At 29.3% G+C, this 16158-nt stretch overlaps 1 protein-coding gene across 11 annotated transcripts in view; it reads left to right on the forward strand.

The window, feature by feature from the left end:
* The window catches only part of LOC105839152, a 58998-nt gene extending 46766 nt beyond the window's left edge, over nucleotides 1-12232 (forward strand). For 8 of the 11 annotated variants that reach the window (XM_012685247.3, XM_036284797.1, XM_036284804.1 and 5 more), the window contains 6 exons: nucleotides 138-311; nucleotides 382-2271; nucleotides 3621-3759; nucleotides 5732-5851; nucleotides 5907-6296; nucleotides 9505-12232. In XM_012685247.3, coding sequence (XP_012540701.2) covers nucleotides 138-311; nucleotides 382-2271; nucleotides 3621-3759; nucleotides 5732-5851; nucleotides 5907-6296; nucleotides 9505-9548 — 2757 coding nt within the window. In that variant the 3' untranslated portion in view covers nucleotides 9549-12232. Of the gene's footprint in view, nucleotides 1-137; nucleotides 312-381; nucleotides 2272-3620; nucleotides 3760-4704; nucleotides 4857-5731; nucleotides 5852-5906; nucleotides 6297-9504 lie in introns of those variants that run through there. The other 3 variants (XM_036284798.1, XM_036284803.1, XM_036284805.1) reach the window with 3 other exon arrangements.
* Nucleotides 12233-16158: the final 3926 nt, after the last annotated feature.

Below are 16158 nucleotides of genomic sequence, written 5' to 3' on the forward strand. Positions count from 1 at the left end.
TTTATTTTTTCTCATTTCTAAACATTTTTTCTCACTTTGGAGAAATTTTTTATTCTACATGAAAAAAGCGAAAAAAAGTAAATATAAATGTACTTGTCTAATAGTACAGACTCCAGCATTCTCTTAACAATTTTCAGAATACTTCTGTTCTTGAAAATCATCACTGGAGATCAGCTGTAGGATGTCTTCTGGAAAGCGGTGTGTCGGCGCAGTTGCCGGCTGAAGTGAGACCAGAACTTCAACGTCATATCAGTTCATTAATCTTAGCAACAGATATTACAAGACAGCAAGAATTTCTCACATGTTTTAGGGTATAACTTATTATATTAAATTTTGTTTCTTTATTTCTCTAAATTACGTTTTTTATCTCTTATGTTGCAGGATTATTTGAACAACAATTCACTTGAGATGAAACGGGCCGAAGATCGCCATTTTATTTTGCAAATTGCTCTAAAATGTGCAGATATTTCCAATCCATGTAGACCGTGGGATATATCTAGGAAATGGTCTTACAAAGTTTGCGAAGAATTTTTCAGGCAGGGCGATTACGAGCGTCGTTTAAATCTTCCAGTAACGCCATTGTGTGATCGGCATACCACTAGTATTCCAAAAATCCAAGTTGGATTTTTCAAACACGTCGTTACTCCTCTTTATGTGGAATGGCATCGTTTTCTTGGTGACGGTCTAAGTGTGTCATTAATGCAATATTTAAAGATGAATCAAAAAAAATGGGAAACATTAATCAACCAAGAGATAACTGAAGAGAAAGAAACCGAAATTTCTGAAATGGATGAACCTGAAGGAGCTATTAGTTCGGGCGAAGAAACGGCCATCGATGAAGATTCAGGCAGCATTGATCTGCTGATACCGACAACTTGTGTGCAAACAGCGCGAATGCCAACATTACCAGGACGAGTTGGACTTGATCGCGTTGGTAGACGTCATTCCGTTCCTCTAAGTATGTCAAAATCATTGCAAGTACCTTTAAACCAGTCCAAGAGAAGAGAAAGTTTACCGAGCGAACAAATCAAATCAAGAAGTCCACTTTGGAAGATAGAAGATCAAAGTTTATTGGAGCTGAGCACGTTGTCTTTATTGTCTTCCAAAAGTAATATGATTGATTCACCAAGTACCATTGTCGAGAAGCCAATTAGTGCAGAGAATCTTTTACCAGAGCCAAGTATAGCTAGTATTACTAGCAGCGAAGAAGCATCGAGATTAAATACAGTTCTGCAACCGGATAATCAACATGGTGTTCAAACTAAATTACTTACGCGGCAACAAACTTTTCCTCCGTTGCAACCTCCTTGTGCAAGAACGAGATACATGTCTGCGACCGTGGAAATGTTGGATACACAGTGTTACACTCAAATTCTTATGAAAGATGACAATTCTTTGAGATCTTCGACAGATATGACGAAAAAATCATGTTCAAATGGTCGATGTTCATACGATTTTAATTTACGTCATCAAAAAGACTTTAATATGTTAAGTGCTTTTTCTAAGGAATTATTGAGAGTGGATGCATCTTTTAAAAAACAAGGCTCAATTTTGTTGGATACAATAAAACAGAAACATAATGTTTCGGAACGCCGTCATTCTATACAGACTGTTCATACTGATGATTCTTTTTCTAAACATAGATATAAAAGACCTTCTTCCGCTCAAAATCCAGATTCCACGCAGGTATTCTATGCTATGTTAACAGGTTCTTACAATGATAAAAATAAACGTGTTCCCGACATGTCTATTACTGAAAGTAAGTCGAATTTAGATTGCAATACGGAATTCAAATGTCATGATGCAAAATTAACGGTTCAAAAACCGCAAACTACATTGTTGTCCAAAAAATTAGATCAACATATTTCATCACCTAAGAGCATATATTCTACACAAGAGCCACGAAGATATTCAACTTCTGTCACAGAATGTAAAACAATAATGATCGATCATACAGGTAGACGATATACCACAATACCCGTGTCTTCTGAGCTTAATACTCACAAAGTGTTCTTTATCGGTAGTCCCCCCGATTCGCCCCCTAATCGTAGTGTATCTTCATCAAGTGACAGTAGCAGTGAGCCAAAAAGAAGTACGGATGATTCAAATAAAGAAGACATTGTTGTCATTGGCAACAAAAAGGAATTAGATTACATGAAAGATAAACAATCGAAGTTCGCAAAGTTTAGTTCCAATGCGAAAATGAAGGAAAATGTTGATCCCCGTACAAACGACGACTTTGCCAAAGCATTATCTCGTAGAAGCAATCAGGTAATCGAGCAATTTTATTTCTAAAGCTAATTCTTAATTAGCTAATTTTTAATTATAATGATATTGGATTATAATATGAATACATAAAAGATGTTTATTCTGATATTATTATATGTCGAAATAAATTAGTTTTTCTACATTTATTTTATTATTTTTTAATATTTTGCAATAAATGTATGAGTTTAATTATAACATTGTATATTTAATTTTATACTTTGTATATTTATTTTACAAATGTATTTTATAATTTTTACTTTAGAAATAAATTTCAAAAAATTGCCTATTAATCATAATTTATAAATAAAGACAAAGACACGTGCACTGTTTATTTCAACATTATTTCAATTACTAATTGAATTGAAGCATGATTCAGTAAGCAAAGAACATTAAATCAGAACATTTTTAAAATAAAACCGTTGATTTTATGCAAAGTTTATGAACATTACGAAATATTTTATAAACGTTTTGAATTATTATTTTATAACGAAATATTTCTAAACATTACAATTACAGTGAAATCTTATTTTTAATGTTTTATTCAAATATTTTTTATTATAATGTATTAAACATTAAAAACTATACATATGTGAAAACGTTACATATTATAAAATATTACTGTAATAACATTGCGTCAATAATTTCTTGCTTACTGGGGAGTTTATTAATGAAATAAAACAAAACTCAAAAGTTATCTTTGTACAAAACATAAAGAATTTTTAAGAGAGAATTAACAGAATTATAAATCATACATATGTTAAGATTCACTTTAACTGTTTATTTGTCTATCTCGATTTAAATTGTATATAATTAATGTTTAAAAATAAAGATTTTCTATTTTTTATAGCAACCACATTGAATTATAACATCAAAAGTAAAGAAGTATTTAATACATTGCGATAAAAAATAGAAAATCTTTATTTTTAAACATTAATTATATACAATTCAAATCGAAATATTTTTTATAATGTAACGTATATCCTCTATGTAAAATATAAACTGCATTTTATTTCAGATAAGTAGCCATTTATGTTTCTATGTGTATGTACATACCATATTTGAGTGCACAAATTTTTAATAATTTGATATGTTAATTTTAAATACTTCTCATTTAAAAACAATTATAGCTTTGATACTTTGATAACAGAATGTTTTTCTCAAAAGAAATTTTCCTTTATGAGAAATTTGTTAATAACTATAATCGTGAAATTTGGGACAACTTGTATCCAAAAATTATATTTATCAAAGGTTCTTTAACATAAATAATTAATATGAATAAATTTATTATTTTATTCCCTATATTTCCTTTTCTATTGAATATATTTTTGATTTTTTCATAACATTGCATTTAGGCATGGGCAAAAAGACGCGGCTCAGCCCCAGTTGGTCTTCTATCGAGATTGGATGATTTTTCTTCAACGAACACATCTGCTAGAGTTGATCATAGCTGTAGACGTGGATCGGTACCAACTGACATTACTAAACATCAAGGTATTAAAACAAATGCATTTTAATTTTTATATTTGATACACATACATTATATTTAAAAATACACATGTACACACGTGCACACACATTTATAAACGATTTTGTTTGCAACTAACATTTTGTTGCAAAAATTATTGCAAGGAAAACGCTGTCAGGAACTGCGTTAATACTTTTTCGATCATGATTTACTTTGCTGTGAAATAAAGCGTTTACATGACAGAAATTGTTAATAAATTTTTTGTAATAAATGAAGGTATTGACGTATAACACATGTATTTTTATCGTGATTTTTCGCGTAGAATCAATTGGCGTGATTTATTTTAGTCTAGGGTGGTTATTTGTTAATTTGTTGATAATAAATTGTTAAAAAAAAATTTTTTGTAACTTTTTGTTGCAAAAATTATTGCTACACGAAGAGAATTTTCTCTAAAAATTTACCCTTAAAATCTGGTAATTGTGGAATAATGTGTGACTTTAAAAAATTTTACTAAACTGCTTAGTAAAATTTACTAAAAATATCGTAAAATTTACTATACTTTCAGTAAATTTTAAAAGAAAATTTTCTCCGTGTAGGAATGCTGCCCGGAACTGCGTTAACAATACTTTTTCAATATCGCGATTTGTTTTGCTATGGGACTTAATAGGTTAATTACTATCAATTACTATTAATTATTTAAGTGAAAACTGTTCAAAAAAACCTAAATTATTGTCACAACACGTGTTTACCCAACAACAATAGTAAATTGTCGACTAATTTTATTGGTCATAGTTGTATAATACATTGTTATATGGTGCTATGCACTGCTATTCATTATCGAGTTTTTTGAATGTAGGAATTACACAACCTTAGCCAATCAAACGTTGCCATTGATCTATTAAGTTGCTTAATTGACTATTCTTACACTAGCTTTGTTCAAAAAGGATTAATAAACAGTATTATGTACGTAGATGCCGTCTCATGGACATCACAGAAAACAGATTTGGAAAAGCAGAATGAGATTCAAGCAATCAGATTTATGTTATAGAAAAAAAAGATCGTTTTCTACCGTTGTGTATATAATATGAGATATTTAAAGGATACAATACGATACAGAAATGTAAAAAGTCTTATATATTTCAAATAAACAATCTAATATTTATGAACCAAAAACACGAAACACGATTCTTTTCAAAAACACGAAATTTTACTTATTTTTAAATTTACAAAATAAAAATTGAAATTTATTAAAAAAGTAAATTTAAAGAAACTCTCGATTGTCTTACAAATCTTTGCCGTTGTTGAGGCATAATGTTGAGAAAGTAATTAATCTAATTTTTACCTTTTTTTTATGCATATATAATTATATTTTAGATGTCTTGATTTCCTAATTCTGAATCTTTTTCAATATACAATAGTGGCGGATATTATAAATTCCGTTTTTTCTGTATTTTATTATTATTATTAACGTAATCTTATTTGGGTGTCGGTTTGACTTCTCTTTCTTTTACTGTAAGTTTTTAATTTAATCTATTATTTAATATTCTTAACATATCATCCCGTTCTTCACATATGTTTACTAATTAACTATTAATAATTATTAGCCTAAATTTTTATTTACATTGAAGGTTTAATTTAAGATTAATTTGTGGACAAATAATTAACTTTATTGATTATTGTAAAAAATATTGGACTATCCTGGAGGAGGAATCGCATAGACTAATTTGAATGTACACTGAAGAAAATCCAGAATTAGGATCGAAATATCTGAGATTAATTATATCTGTATTGAAAAACCTTGGAAGTTAGATTAACTAATTTCTCAATGTCATGCTTTAACAACGACATAGGCTCGTAAGACAATCAAGACTTTATTTTAATTAATTTACTTCAAGAGCCACTAATTTGTATTTGTAACGTTAATTTTAAAAAGTTTAAATTTACATTTTTTAATCATTTTTATATCTCACTGTAAATATATCTTTTTTTACATATTAGATGGAAGTTGTAACCGATTAACTCTAGGATATCGAGGAGATAATTTTTCAGATCTACGAAAAGATAGTCTTCCGCAAGAGACTACGTTGAGAAATCCTTTGGAGGTTTATACTTTAACTGGTAAGTATATTTTAATAATATTATAACACAAAAACTTAATTCTACATTATTTCAGGCGAGCATGAAAGCATTTTAATAAACAACAATAATAACAATAACGATAACAGTAATCGCAGTAACAATAATGGTATTAGTAAATTTGATAGCACCATGACCAGAATGCTTTCTCCAAGACGAGGATCAATACCTGCAGACATATCTGAATTAAGCCGCGATTTATTTGGTAGAAATAATGTAAACAATAAATCGCGAAATCGTAAAAAGGTTTTAAGAAGACGAAGTAGTGGTGGCCCAGAAATGTTTGCTGCTAGATCTACGGACAGGAATGACAATGGTACGTGGCTCAAATGGAAAAGAGAAATAGGAAAGTGTGACCCAGTCCCTGAAGCATTTGTCAAACGAAGAGGATCTCTACCGATAGAGATGGTGACTGTTTCACAAACTGGTTGGTACACTCATAGATAATGGATATCGTAACAAGTGGATATAAATATATTTTCCAAAAATATACGCATTCTATTGTTCTCTCCTGTTCTGTAAATAATGATTTTATTCGGAAAACAAAACCCAATTATGCAACTATGTTAGACAATTTTTTATTAAATGAAAATTAATTATAATCCATGCAATGTCCAAATATAAACGAATAATTTTTTACAAATTATATTTGTTTATCACAAAATATTTATATGTAAGTTTGTTATAATAGGATTAGAATTTATAACAAATACAAAATAACATAATTTTACTTTAATATTTTAAAAATTAATGTATTTATTATTTTATGAATGAATGATTTTTTTATTTATAAAATTTATTATTTTAATTTTAATTGCAGTAGAGTAGTTTTAGATTTTGATTTTAAAAAGCCATGAATTAAATTATAAATACAATAGATTTTTATTTGAAAAATGTAACGTGTAAGCTTATAATATTTGAATTACTGAATAGTACTCTTTTTACTTAGTCATGGAAAAGTATCAAAATTTGTTTTAAACCATTAAGTTTTAAAATGCCTTTACACGATTTTCTATTTTAAATTTTATTATTTTATTGACCTATAATAAAAATTATAGATAAAAGAGATAAATTTGTAAAAATTTTTGGTATTTATATGTACTTTAAAGTTTTGAAAATGATTTTGAGATTAAAGTTTGTATTATCATTTTCTCTTATAAAAATTGAAAAGGATGAAATAAAATTTGTTTTTATCTGTGCATTTCAATGCTTGAGAAGTTCAAAGAGAAGTTGAAGAAATTGAAAAAAAATTTTAATTGTTATAAAGAATATGAAATATGAACGGTAACAAAATTCAGCGCTTGCAGGTTTTAAAAATAGAATATCAACCTATATAATTCATAAATTATTATTAGGTTTCACCTAAAGATCTCTAATAAACATGTCAGTATTTATTTATTTAATATTAGACATAATTCTATTTATTTATTAAAAGATATCAAATAAGTTATTGAAAAGTTACAGCTATCAAGCCGCAAGTACATCTATCGAGAAACTATCAAATCACATCGTACATTTATTAAACCACTATTTAATTGCTATCGAACCGCTTTGTACATCTATCGATCCGCGTCGTACATCAATTGAACTATTATCAAACCGCGTACGTAGACAGGAATGCCCGGCCGTATGAAGTTAGCTACTTTCCGATTTTTATAAATACGTTACAATCGGAACATAGTTAACTTCACATGGCCGAGCATTCCTGTCGGTGTGTGTATGACGCGGTTTGATAGTGGTTCGATTGATGTACGCAGTTCGATAGTAGTTTGATAAATGTACGATGTGATTTGATAGCAATTCGATTGGTGCATGATACGTTCAATTCATGTTTAATATGCTCTTTACTTCGACTGATTGTGAGATGTTGACCTGAATTTATTTCCAAAACTATTTTACTGTGCTAAATATGTTAAAAATTGACGAAAATACGGTAAGTTTTAAAAAAAGAATTATTTTTATGATTTTTTGAACTTTATTTTCTTTAAATTAATTTTTAACGTATTTAATATTAATTAATATTATTGTGGATTATACCATTGTCTTCGTCATGAAAAAACGAAGAGATTTACATAGCACAATATTGATTTTAGTCCATCTGTTCAATGCAGGGAAGGAATAGGATACATTTATGACTGTCAATGTGACGTTTAAGGTGAAAAAAAAAAGTTTATCGTTCTAGAGTGAAATTTTGTGTTTACTGGCAATGGGTATTGCGGATGTGATTAACTCTTTTGTAAATCATGGGTTATAATTTGTATAGTAATACTACTGCAGTGCGACAAAAAAAGTGTTGGAGCGCGATTTTTATTCTGAAAGTTAAGTGTGATAGAGGAAAGAGTTTAAAATACTTGACTATACTCGGTTTTGCTCTATCGGATCTGAGCCTCAATTAATCAAAATTAATCAAAATTTGAAGTTAGCTAATTTTTGGCCATTTTTTGACCTTTGGCGAAAAATACAGCGCCACAAAAACACGACACAGAAATTTAAAATGAAAACAAACCCCTAGTGAAATTTTCCGAGAGACACGGTAGAATCATTCCCGATCTTCTCTGACCGCTTTACACCTTTTGTTTTTGAAAAAATTGCGAAAAATTACAGAAAATTGTAAAAATGAAGGAGAAGGAAGTCTTCCCTGTGTAAATATATAGCAAATACGAGTTGAGCGTAGTTAACAATGCACACAAAATAAAACATAATTTATTACAAATTTTAAAACATGTATATTAATTAAATGGCTTTTTTTTTAAGCCATCTTCAGTACAGATTGTGTAGGTACAAATATACATATATGATATTGCTGACTTTGAGACGGAACTTTGATAAAGAGATGTCAATTTGTACAAGCTGATAGGTACAAATAGAATACACAAAGTTTCTACTGTAAATGAAATCGAGTGTGTAGAAAAAAGTAAAGCAAATGAAACAAAAAGGCACGGATTCAACTCGTTTACTGCCCATTTTCCGTTCTAAATCTCTAGTGTTTCCATTTGAATCGCCTTCAGTATCTTTTACGCACTTGTAACAAAACACAGTATACAATAAACTTTCGATAAGTTGCCGCGCGATAAGCTGCCCTTCACATGTACTTTTGCACACATGAACGCAACTTTTTTCATGCTCCCCCACTATGTCGCTAGTGCCGCCTGAACCTGCGGCCCAGAACTCATCGTTTTACTGCGCGTGACTGCTGGAAGGAGTGGAAGCTCGTGATAAGATGTCATTTTTGAGAATTTTCCTCTCCTACAGCCCCATTTTCGGTAACTTATCGAGTCTACTGTATACAACTTGTGCGGATCAGCTTTTTCGAGCCAACCTTCCACTCCCTACAATCGTGCAAAATGCCGAAGAAGCCTACTTTCTACACTTGTTACACAATATATATACTATCGAGTCACTAAAAATCTTGTATATTTTTTCTTATTTTTAAAAAATGTATTTTTAAAATTGGACCAAATTGGAATATGGATGTTTTTGAAAGTTTTGCCATAATCTACATCCTTCTGATCTATTTTTGTAAATAATAACAAAATTCAAACAAACTTTATTCTAACCCTCTAACAAACATCATGACAAAACAATCAAATGTCATTCTTAAATTATTTGATAAAATTTTTTTGTGTTTGTTGCAGGATCGACATCAGCACCACATAAATCAAGCCTGTGGCGGTTTTAATGTACTGTAGAAAATTAAGAACCATCCAGCGATTAACGTCAAATTATGATACAACAATATTTCCTTATATCAGCAGTAACATCAGTGACGATTGACTACTTCTTACAATCTTAAAAATTGTCAATATTAAAAATGTTTTTGTCAATTGTAAATGTAAGCGAGTGGGATGTAATTATATTTTTTATAGTTTTAAATACTGTTATAAAAACGATAAATCAATTGTATTTGAATTGCACAAATTTGGTTAATATTGATATGATTGTGATGCATACGTTATATTATAATATGTTCTTAGACAAATCGAAATTAATTAAAAGATTTTCTTATCGATAATTTGCATGTCTATATTATGTGTATAAATATAATATATTATGAAATATCGAGATGTGTTAGTTATCTAACAAAGAAATGAGAATTGAAGAACGAGAAAAAGAGAGACAAAGGAAATAAAAGCACGAGAAATAAAAATAATGATAGATAAAATATAAAATTCTTAATACACAGGACATATCTTAAGAATAAATTTTTTTACTTAAAAAAATAATTTTAAAAATATAAATGATCTATTTTGACTCATTTCTGAGACATAATTATATTTAAATTTATATATGTTTATCTTTAGAGGCACTCAAAATGAGCCGTCTATGTATTCATACAGAAAGTCACAAAATTTTAGAAAATAACTTTCTCAAAGAACTTTTTATGCTTTACAGTTTATGTAATATTGAGGAATTTAACATTGCAATCTACGCAAATAAACCATTTGTCACACTTCTACAGACACTCAAAGCTCAAAATCTTATGTACTTTATTATTTTTTACGTAAATTAAATATTCTAGAAATGTAAAAATGATAAGAAGTGATAAGAATATCTTTTCAATGAAAATAGGTTTTAATTCGAGTTTCATTTTATAATTTTATACTACTGTAATAAAATGCCAAAAATGAAAAGAAGAAATATCACATAACATAATACATGGTGTAACAAGGACGGGAAGATGTCTTCTTGACGTTTATTTGCACGAGTGGGAAAAAACGATCCGTCCGTGTTGCACACGGTATTTTTTCTTACCTATGCGTCGAAGCGTGGTCTTTGAATACTCTTGAGTCCTTACAAATGGCAAGTACCAAGATTACGTTCAAGAAAGCGACGAAGTGTTAATAATTTTACGAAAGTTAGCATGCATGTTGCGAAATGGCAAGCGCGTGCGAGTAAATAAAGTTAGATGTAGGTGAAGTAAACTGGTCATGGGTTAAATTAGGCGATAGTGATATAACAAGAAATATTGTGTGTAACATGTGTGGATCGGCTATTCCCTAAGAGTGCGGAAATGGACGTATGACCCGAACGCGACCCGAGCGTCTACTCCTTTACTCGCAGGAATAGTCAACCTACTGCGGTTGTAACACAATATACTATTATCTTTTGTATTAAAAACTTTTTATAAAATATATTTTTTTAATGTATTCTGAGATTCCAATTTTTGTGGAATACATGGTATATTGCAAATTGCATCTTCTTATTGATTTTATTGAGTATTAGGATACCCAAAATTATTAAGAACATTATTTTTTTAGTTTTTTTAAATAACAGTGAAAATATGTCCACATAGAAATTGGCATCCAGTGGTTGTCCATTAAACCTCCATAGTTCCATAGGACATCTATCTTCATGATGGAAGTCAGATAAACGTCCATTAGGAGTTCATTAAACTTCCGTGACTTCATTGGATGTTTACTTCCACGAAGTTAGAGAGACGTCCATTAGGAATCAATTACACTTCCACAGGTCCAGGAGATGTTTATTTTCATGGTGACAGTCAGATAGATTCCACAGGTCCATCTTACCTCCATAATAAAGCTCTGTTAAACATCTTGAAAGATGTCCATTAGAAGTTAGTTAATCGATAAAAAGATCGATAAAAATGATAACCAGTCAAGTAATAACTCCGTAAAGACAATAAAATCGCTTATTTTGAGTGTACCGCGTAAGATATTCGAAAATTTACATCGTAACATTGTACTTCATTTTTTAATCTCACCAAATTTCCATCGATTTCTAGACTTTAAAGAAATATTTTTGCATTCTGCAGGGCACTGGCAACGATAGTCTATAATTATATATATTTTAGGTGCTGGTTTATAGGCTAAAATCGCTACCTTTTATCGGCCTCCTTTTAATTTGTTATGGGTTTAGTTGATAAAGACTCATTGAAAAAATTACAGTTAATACGAGCACATTTAGTGTTAAACGATTGATATAAGCTTATTCTTTTATTAAAGCAAATTTTGTTTTTAATTTTAAAAAATATATAATTTTATCTTAAAAGTAATTTATTCTTAATTAAGAAATATTTATATTTGACGCTATTTTAAGTATAAAATATTCTTGAATTAAGGCACTGTTGCATTTCTTAAAGAATACATTTTTTGTGTGTAATGATCTACGAAACGTCCGTTAGTCGTCCAGCAAGGCTCTAGTGAAGCCTCTACTAATGATCCACATAACGTCTAATAGACCTTTGACGACGTCTAATGGATGTATATAATGCAAAACTATGAATTTCTAATGACCTTGCATTAAATGTTTAATGGACGTCTACTGGAAGTTCCAAATTTCCATGACAGATAACCAATGGAAGTGTATTGGAAGTTTTGTTTTTATGTAGATGTAAAGCTTTAATCAAAAAAAAATTTTTATCAAAATAATACATGTTTTTAATTTATAAGTATTTTTTTATATTTACAAGTAGAATATATTTTATTGTGCCAAAATACAATATTTTTTACGTAAAGTCACGATCATGTCAACGTGCACGATACTCGTAGCAATCGCGGATTAAATAAAGAGGATATTCTTTATAAATAAGTATTATTCTTTATTTATTTAATATTGTTATGCTGCGTGGAGCACGATCTTCAGCTCACTCACACACTCATACGTTTCGCGACGGCCCGCGAGCGCAGAACTTGTTCATGTGAGATTCGCGGAAGACACGTTTCAGACAAAATTGCTTTATTTGAGAAGACAGGAGCGTCGCAGTTACGTCCGAACGGCTTGGAAGCCAGGACTAAATCTGACAAGCAATTTTTGAGAACATCCCGTCGCCCGATAATCGTCATCAAGGGCGATCAGTCCAGGAAAGCAAAGATAGAGAACATTTGAAGGGGCATTCAGCGCGGACATAGCAATATTTTCATTTAATTCGCGATCATTATGTGTGTGTGTGCTATGCACGCATGACTTACGAGAGAACGACAATCTATTATAAATTCAAATTAGAGCAGTGTATCAATAGAGCACGATCCAAGGAGTCCTCCTGCCAAGCCGTTTGCATTGCGGTTTTTCTTGGGATTTGGGAAAGGGGCTGATAAAGAACTATCCGGATGAGTAGCTGGCTGCTCGGCGAAGTGATAGAAAACCTAGAATTTTCTACGATTGCTTTGTTATCAACTGTCATGATATCTCTTGTGCCCTTTAGTTTCCACCCGCCCACTCAATGAAACTAACCATAAGAGGTAGCCACTCAGAGAAAGTACTTTACTTACTTTTTTTAGGTCCCCGTAGGAAACAATTTTGCAAAAATTACTGCACAAAAAAATTACATATTTTTGTGCATGAATTTCTGCAGTTTTTACAGATTTTTATACAAAGTTTTCGCCTTCAAAAAATATTACATAAAATTCTGAAAAATATTTTGCAGAAAAATTCTGAAGGCGAAAACTTTGTACAAAAATCTGTAAAAACTGTAGAAATTTATGCACAAAAATATGCAATTTTTTGTGCAGTAATTTTTGCATAATTTTTTTCTACGCTCTTTAGGAAAAATCGATACAAACTCCTTGGATCAACATATATCGATTTGGAAACAACTTGAATTTATAATGAGCTGCCGTTCCCTTATTAGTTGTGACTTTACAATATTACTAGAATTAATAGTTAGTATTAATTAATAGTTATTGTGATATTTATTATATTCAAGTTTATTAAAATGTTTCAAAACCCAAAATTTCGGCGCACAATTTAATGAACTTAAAAAAGTGTATGCTCGAAATGCACAAAAAATATTAAAATTGATTAAATAAAGTTTATCTTTAACTAATTATGTTTTTATACATCGAATTGTTTTCTTTTTATTGGTCATATTATACACGCATTTTACATATGTTCTTGTAAACAGTACCAGTAGCGATAAGTGTCACTACATACCTGGCTGAGGTGTTGTTTTTTGTAATAAATTTTTTACAATATTTGACGGAGGGAGTAATAGATGCTATCAGCATCATTATTATTAAATTGATTATCAATTTAATATCGTGATATTACTATAATATTATAATACTATAATTCTATTCGCTTTTATTATTACTACTTATTACACACTACTATATCATTTGTATATACATATACTATAATATTTGTAAATGCAAATTTGTATATGCAAAAAAGACTAAGTGTTTTAATCGGATAACTTTTACCGATATTTTTCCTACTTTCCTTCTCCTGCCACTTCACTAAAAGTTAAAAAAAATGCAAATGAGTTTAAATTTAATATTTCTAGGATGTTTGATTTACACAGAAATAATAAATAAAAAATTATAGAATTTATAAACTTTGATTCTAAAAGTTAAATTATTTATTTGCGAAAATTATGATATGTTAATTTTTAATCAGCATTACATAAATTATGAAAGACTAAAATTAACTAAATTACAATAATTAGCAAATCTAGCTTGTCAGTTTAATAGTTAATCTTAATTGTTGACTAGAATTATGAGATTTTTTTCATATATTGATTAAAATTTTCTATTTTTATTTAAGAGAATCTTAAAGTCATCTGTTTTATTAACATTTTTTATTTTAATTATATTAATAATTAATTTTATAAAATGCGTGCAAAATTCTTTTACAGGAAAATAAGAGTGAATGCTCAATTCATATAAAAAACAAAAATATTTATTAAATATGGATTAGAAAAATAATAAAATTTGTTACAAAAAACCTCTACTATTAAAACCCGATTTACAAGATAAATGCGATATATTTTACAAAAGTAAAATTGTCTGTTTCACATGAGTTTTCAACTTTCTACACAAAGCGAGGTCCACTTCACACTTTCTTGTGCTTACGATTCGAAACAAAATCTATAATTGTTTTGTTCCACATGGGTTTTTAATTTTTCACGCAAAACGAAGTGTACTCCACATTTTTTCATGTTTATGATCTGAAACAAGATTCATAATAGTTTTATTCTACATGGGTTTTCGACTTGCTACGCAAAACGACGTCAATCCTATATTTCCTTTCTGCTTATGGTGCAAAACGAGATCTACCCATTGAAGTCCAAATAACGAAAATTTTATTTTGTTTGTGAAACATTTTTTGTTACTAACTTTCTAACGAGCAATAAATGGTGGCTAATCTACTTCTTCAACTTCACACTTGACAACATAGATCGAGCTCAAGCTAATTAAAGACTCCATTTTTGTTAATATTTACTTTATTTATTAACAAAAAATATAGAATTTATTTTTATATGTAATTGGAATTTTTCTTACTATTTTTTCCATATTTTTTTCATATAAATATTTTTAAAAACAACTTTTATCTTAAGAAGCTAAAGTTATCGTGATTGTCTCGATCAATAAATCAAGCAATAATAATAATTTCTAATAATAATCTCTAATAATAGTAATAATAATTATAATCTTAAATAATAAAACTATTAAACTCAAAAAGTGTGTATGTTCAAGAATCAATGATAAAATTGCTTGAATAAAAACAGGAAAGAACGTAAAAAAAATCAATATTTTATGTGCTTATTTTTATAATATACAATACTTTTCAATCACCAGAAAAAGGATGATATATATCAAGATAGATAAACCTGTTTTCAACTGAGTATAGAACAAAAACAGATACACGTACAAGTGATGAGACTGCGCCGTATATTTATAAACATAGTATTATGTAGACGTATAATTATACAAGGAGAGAAGGTAAATATTGGTTCTGACATTTCTTACCTACGTTCTTACAATATGGCTAAATGTATAGATTTATTAATGATTGTAGAGACATGTAACGATGCGGAACTTGTCACTGAAAGTCAACTAGTAATTTTAACTGCGCCGTATATTAAAAATATAGTATTATGTAGACGTATAATTATACAACGAGAGAGGGTGAATATTAGTTCTGACATTTCTTACCTACGTTCTTAACATATGACTAAATGTATAGATTTATTAATGATTATAGAGACATATAACGATGCAGAACTTGTCATTGAGAAGAAACTAGTAATTTTCTTCTCTATGAAATTATCATAATTCTTGGAATATTTCGCTCTTGTCTTTTATAAGACATTATATCGCACGTATGCATTATATTGAGCGCATGTATTTGAAATATGTATGAAATAATGTCATGTCCTCTAACAATTTAAGGGTACATTCTCGTGTAATCGCACTAAAAATAAGATCTTTTTGGAATTTTTTTTAAAGAAAACTATAAGACATACAATTCTAATTTTTCACACACTTAATACACATGTCCAGATACGAAAAAAATTTTACGGTAATGTTTTATTCCACTTGAATTTTATT

The sequence above is a fragment of the Monomorium pharaonis genome, chromosome 3 (genome assembly GCF_013373865.1).
Source record: "Monomorium pharaonis isolate MP-MQ-018 chromosome 3, ASM1337386v2, whole genome shotgun sequence".
Taxonomy (NCBI): domain Eukaryota; kingdom Metazoa; phylum Arthropoda; class Insecta; order Hymenoptera; family Formicidae; genus Monomorium; species Monomorium pharaonis.